General features: G+C 56.1%; 1 protein-coding gene across 1 annotated transcript; it reads right to left on the reverse strand.

Annotated features, from left to right (window-relative positions):
- Positions 1-213: 213 nt before the first annotated feature.
- On the reverse strand, positions 214-6,257 carry LOC307052628 (UPF0449 protein C19orf25 homolog). The gene is made up of 3 exons (XM_079703659.1): positions 6,227-6,257; positions 5,892-6,023; positions 214-1,904 (listed from the first exon to the last, which is right to left on the reverse strand). The coding sequence occupies exons 2-3, from the start codon at positions 6,019-6,021 to the stop codon at positions 1,675-1,677; spliced, it is 360 nt and encodes a 119-aa protein (XP_079559785.1). The 5' UTR covers positions 6,022-6,023; positions 6,227-6,257; the 3' UTR covers positions 214-1,674.

Consider the following 6,257-nt stretch of genomic DNA (forward strand, 5'->3'; position numbering starts at 1 on the left):
ACGAGCTGGGTGCTGGATTTGGTGCATCACCTGACCCCTGCCACCCTGCCGGCTGCCGCCCGAGCCCAGCTGTCTAGGCTCCCCCTCTACCCTGCGTCTCCCTCCTGGGTCTGCAACGCCACCGGACATGTGTAAATACGTACAGCCCCGTCCCATCCCGTCCCCCCAACCGTAAAGCCATCATCTGGCGGAAGGAGGCCGCGGAACCAGGCGTCTCACATGCACCTTTAATAAACAGCTATTGAGTTGCGCTCCACAATGCCTGCGCCCGTTTCCAGAGGGGACAAGCCGGGGTGGGGGTCCACGTGCCGCCTGCAGAGCCTCGCTGCCCACAACCGCGAGGACGCGAGGGGACGCCCAAGGGCTGAGCCCCAGCTTGACCCGGGGGTACAGGGAGAGCGCTCAGAACAAGCGCAGGGGGAGGCACCCGGCAGGAGTCAGTGGAGTGTCTCTGCCTGATGCCGGGGGGATCCGGAGGGTGGACAGTGCCCCAAAGACGGGCGGCCCCACCCGGAGGCCAGGCCGGGCAGGGAGAGGGGAAGCAGCTCACCCCAAGGACCCGCTGTTAGCCAGCGCACCCTGGAGGAGGCAGCCTGGCGTCCACTGCTGCCACTAGAGACAAGCCCGTACTTTCTTGACACCTGAGCCTCTAAGGTCAAGTCTCCAGTTTTGGGGTCTCTGAGGGTGAAGCAGACACTCTTTCTTCCTGGGATGCGCAGGGTCTCCCTTGTCAGGGCCCTGCGTGCTGGGTCCCAGCACTGCCCTGAGCTTCTGGGGGCCTGTAAAGGAGCAGTCCATGGGGGCACCGTTCAGGCAGCTACACACGGGGATTTCATCAGAGCGACTCGGGCTCACCCACGACGGGCCTGGCTCCGGGGCCACCTCCCGCCGGCCTACTGCTTCTCTGGTCTCCATGGGATGGGTGTTTTAGGGTGATGCCCTTTTCAAGATCCTCTCCTGCCCCACCACCCACCTGTCCACAGACGAAGGTGCACGGACAGGAGGGCAGCTGGGTGATGGCCCGGGGCAGTGGACTGACCACCACGTCCTCTCATGGCGCCCCCGTGTGACAGAACCCCACAGCTGACGGACAGACAAGTGCCCTGGGGGAGCGCCCAGGCCCTGGGTCGGGGTGCCGGGGGCCCTGAGGGGTGGCACCCACCGCGAGGCCCCATCTCAGATCTGGGCCCTGGGGCGGCCACAGCTCCTCACATAACCTTAGCCACTACGCGTCAGGGAGGACACTGAACTCCCCGCCCTCTTCTGGGACCCCTGGGGCCCCCCAGTTCACACAGAGACGGCAGAAGCAGAGGGTGGGTCCCACCAGTTCAGCCTGATGGGGGCGGGGAAGTGAAGCAGGGTCGCCAGAGGAAGGAAGGGAGGATGGACGGAGGGCCCTCGGGGGCTGGGCCCCGCAGGAAGTCCAGTCGGGGCTCCTCAGGGCGAGGGGCATGCGCACAACCTGGACCCCACCCTCGGGGAGGGGCCTGTGCCTGGCTGAGGCAGCACCACCCCCTGGGCGGGCTGTGTCCCCCGGGGTCTCTGGGTGCCAGGCGTGCCTAGGCCGTGGAACAGAGAGCCTGGACCCTGGTTCCGGGACCCAGGGGCCAGGTGTCAGGTGAGGTGCGCCGGGCCAGGTGTCGAGCGGAGGCCCCGAGGCCCCGGGGAGCCGGGTCAGCCCAAGGAGGTGGCGGCCGCGGCACCCGGCAGAGCCACCTGGCCCACGTGGCTGACCTCCTGCTCCAGCTCCTCGCGCGCCCGCCACAGCTCCTCACGCCGCTGCTTCAGCTGGGCGCCCGCACGCCACAGCCGCTGGTTCGTGGCCACGTAGACCCGGCTCTGCTGGTAGAGCTGCTCCTGCTGGGCCTCAGTGTCCTCGGCCCTCCCAGAGGGGGCTGGGGGCTCTGGGGACAGGACATGGCAGCATCACTGCCTGCTGGCCACACAGGGGACTCAGTTTACCCCCCAAAGAAAGCAGTGGACCGAAGGGGACAGGTCACAGTAAAGGCCAGACTCCACCGTCCCTCGGCCCCACCTGGGAGTGGGCTCCAGCTCCTGGAAAGGGCCTTGACCCTGACCATGAGCCAGCCGGCCTCACCTGTGCTCTCAGCAATCAGGGAGGTGAGAGCCAGGAGGGCATGGACGCACATTTCCCAATGACCACGCTTCCTAAAGGGCGTGGCGGGGGGCGGGGGGACCAGGGCAGGAAAAGCACAGGTTTCAGGGCCACCTGGAGACATGTCAAGGTCCTCTCTGCTCTGCCTGGTTCCCTTGTCTACAAACAGGCCCAGAAACGCTGGCATTTAACTAAAAATCACTTTATCTGCTTTAGTAACAAGGTGGGAAAGGCCAGACAGTGCACACGGAGGCCAGGTATAGCCCTAGATGTGAACACAGGCCGGCAGGGGAAGCCCCTAGCCCTCGAGTGGCCCCAGCACTGCTCATGGGGGAACTGGGCCCAGGATCCTTAAGTTGCGGCTCAAGTGGCCTCTGAAGACCCAGCCGCGGGCCAGGGATAAATACAGCTCCTGTTCCTCGGGCTGCCCCGTCCAACACGACGTTCCAAGTGATGGAAACGCCTAGCTAAGCCACCAGGGGCTCCTGAGCCCTTGAAATGTGGCCACATGGAACAAAGAACGGAATTTTCTTTTTTTCACTATTAAGAAAAAAAAAAATTGTCCCACAGCCGCGTGTAAATCAGTGAAGTTAGAACACTCCTTCACACCATACACAAAAGAAACTCAACATGGCTCAAAGACTTAAATATAAGATATGACACGATACAACTTCGAGAAGAAAGCACAGGCAAAACATTCTCTGACATAAATGGTACCAATATTTCCTTAGGTCAGTCTCCCAAGGCAACAGAAATAAAAGCAAAACTGGGACTTCCCTGGTGGTCCAGTGGTAAAAAATCTGCCTTCCAATGCAGGGAATGAGGGTTTGATCCCTGGTGGGGGAACTAAGATCCCACATGCCGCAAACTACTGAGCTTGTGCGCCTCAACTAGAGCTCATGTGCCGCAAACTACAGAGCCCACGCACCCTGCAGCCCATGCACCACACTAGAGAGAAGCCCGCGTGCCTCAATGAAGATCCCATGTGGCACAACAAAGACCGAATGCAGACAAAAATATATAAATAAATGAATAATAGAAATAAAATAATAAATAATAAACAGATGGGGCCTCATCAAACTCACAAGCTTTTGTACAGCAAAGGAAACCATCAAAGAAAAAGTCAACCTATGGAATGGGAGAAAATATTTGCAAATGATGCGACTGACAAAGGCTTAATCTCCAAAATATACAAACAGTTCATACAACTAAATCAAAAAAACAAAACAGCCCAATCAAAAAATGGACAGAAGACCTAAATAGACATGTCTTCAAAGAAGACATACAGATGGCCAACAGGCACATAAAAAGATGCTCAACATTGTTAATTATTAGTGAAATGCAATTGAAAACCACAATGAGGTATCAAGTCACACCAGTCAGAATGGCCATCATTAAAAAGTCTACAAACGGGGCTTCCCTGGTGGCGCAGTCGTTAAGAATCCGCCTGCCAATGCAGGGGACACGGGTTTGAGCCCTGGTCCGGGAAGATCCCACATGCCGCGGAGCAACTAAGCCCGTGTGCCACAAGTACTGAGCCCGCAAGGCACAACTACTGAAGCCACGTGCCTAGAGCCCGTGCCATTGCAGTGAGAAGCCACACACTGCAACAAAGAGTAGCCCCCGCTCGCCGCAACTAGAGAAAGCCCGCGCAGAGCAATGAAGACCCAACGCAGCCAAAAAAAAAAAAGTCTACAAACAATAAATGCTGGAGAGGGTGTGGAGAAGAGGGAATCCTCCTACACTGTTGGTGAGAATGTAAGTTGGTGTAGCCACTGTGGAAAACACTATGGAGGCTCCTCAAAAAACTAAAAATAGAGCTACCATATGATCCAGCAATCCCACTCCTGGGCATATAGCCAGACATGGAAACAACCTAAATGTCCATCAACAGATGAATGGATAAAGAAGATATGGGGTGTGTGTGTGTGTGTGTGTACACACACACACACACACACACACACACACACACACACACACTGGAATACTACTCAGCCATAAAAAGGATGAAATAATGCCATTTGCAGCAACATGGATGGACCTAGAGATTATCATACTAAGTGAAGTAAGTCAGAAAAAAAAGGACAGAAACTATATATCACTTATATGTGGAATCTAAAACATGACCCAGGGCTTCCCTGGTGGCACAGTGGTTGAGAGTCCACCTGCCGATGCAGGGGACATGGGTTCGTGCCCCGGTCCGGGAGGATCCCACGTGCCGCGGAGCGGCTAGGCCCGTGAGCCATGGCCACTGAGCCTGCGCGTCTGGAGCCTGTGCTCCGCAACAGGGAGGCCACAACAGTGAGAGGCCCGCGTACCGCAAAAAAAAAAGAATCCGCCTGCCAATGCAGGGGACACGGGTTTGGGCCCTGGTCCAGGAAGATCCCACACGCCGTGGAGCGGCTGGGCCCGTGCACCACAACTACTGAGCCCGCGCTCTAGAGCTCATGCTCTGCAACAAGAGAAGCCACCTCAGCAAGAAGCCCGCGCACCACAGCGAGGAGTGGCCCCCACTTGCTGCAACTAGAGAGAGGCCTGCGTGCAGCAACGGAGATCCAGTGCAGCCAAAAATAAAATAAATAAATTTAAAAAACCCACCAAACACCATTCACTTTATAGCAGTACACCATATATACTCAATAAATATTTGTTAATCAATAAATATTTTTAAAATTTAAAAAATAGAAATAAAATATGACCCAAATTGGACTTCCCTGGTGGCCCCGTGGTTAAGACTCCACACTTCCACTGCAGGGGGCATGGGTTCGATCCCTGGTCGGGGAACTAAGATCCCACATGCCGAACAGCGCGGCCAAAAAAAAAAAGAAAAGAAAAAAAACAACCCAAATGAGCTTATCTACGAAACAGAAACAGACTCACAGACATAGAGAACAGAACTGTGCTTGCCAAAGGGGAGGCGGGGCGAGGAAGGGACGAACTGGGAGTTTGGGATTAGCAGATGTAAAGTATTATATACAAAATGTATAAACAACAAGGTCCTACTGCAGAGCACAGGGAACCATAATCAATATCCTGTGATAAACTATAATGGGAAAGAATATGAAGAAGAATGTATATGTATGTATAACTGAGTCACCTTGCTGTACATCAGGAGTTAACAAAACATTGTAAATCAACTATACTTCAACTTTAAAAAAAGACACAAAGACAAACCCAAAACAAACAAACAGCAACAAAAAAACAAAGCCCCAAAGCGTTTCTCACTTTCTATCGTCCCACAAGCCTTACATATTGAATGTTTCTACCCACTAGAATGGCCTGAGGGCAGGCACTTCCCCACCCCCTTGGCCACGCCGCGCAGCAGGAGGGATCTGAGTTCCCCGACCCGGAAGCGAACCCGTGGCGCCTGCAGTGGAAGCGCCGAGTCTTCACCATTCGACCGTCAGGGAAGTCCCAGGCACTTCCATCTTTTTTGAGCACCTATCCACCTCAGTGCTTAGACCAGAACCTGGCCCACAACAGGTTCTCAATGAAGGTTTGTTCAATGAATAAACGAACGTCACAGAGTGGAACACAAAATTCACCCTACAACTGTATGCCACTCATGTGCTTCCAACCTTCTGAACAACGGGTGGACACACGTTTTCTGCAAAAGGCCAGACCTACGTATTTTTGGCACTGTAGGGCCAGACAGTCTCCGTCCTGACTACTTAACTCTGCCAATGTGTCTTAAAGGCAGCCAGGCGCTTCCCCCGCCCCTTCCTGCTGGGGTCTCTGGGCCGCCTCTCCCCTGCCCGACCTGGGCTCCCCTTACCTTCCCGGGCCACGGCGGTGAAGACTAGGTCCTCGGCGGGCGCCCCCCGCACGTCTTCCAGGATCTGCTCCACCGTGGGGGGCGCCGGGCGGGTGGGCAGCACCACGCGCTTCTTGGCCTTGGAGCCCATCCCTGCAAGTGGGAGAAGGGAGCGTGGAACGGGCCGTTCCTGCCGCCCAGCGAAACCTACACGCACTCCGGAACCCCGCTCTCGGGGAAGCCCGTCCTGCCCCGCTCCTCCCAGGGCCGAACAGCACAGGGCCAGGGGGTTCAGCCTCCGTCTCCACCCAGGTCCCAGCTTCCCGCTGAAGCTCCCAGCGCGACCGCCACCTCACCCGGCGCCCAGCCTTCAGCCTCAACCGCGGC

This window comes from Hyperoodon ampullatus, assembly GCF_949752795.1.
Source record: "Hyperoodon ampullatus genome assembly, chromosome: 4".
Classification (NCBI taxonomy): domain Eukaryota; kingdom Metazoa; phylum Chordata; class Mammalia; order Artiodactyla; family Ziphiidae; genus Hyperoodon; species Hyperoodon ampullatus.

Coding starts and splice junctions, on each gene's coding strand:
- LOC307052628 (XM_079703659.1), bottom strand. CDS start 6,021: ATGGGCTCCAAGGCCAAGAAGCGCGTGGTGCTGCCCACCCGCCCGGCG. Junction 1,905..5,891: donor CACCGCCGTGGCCCGGGAAG/GTAAGGGGAGCC, acceptor TCCTGTCCCCAG/AGCCCCCAGCCCCCTCTGGG.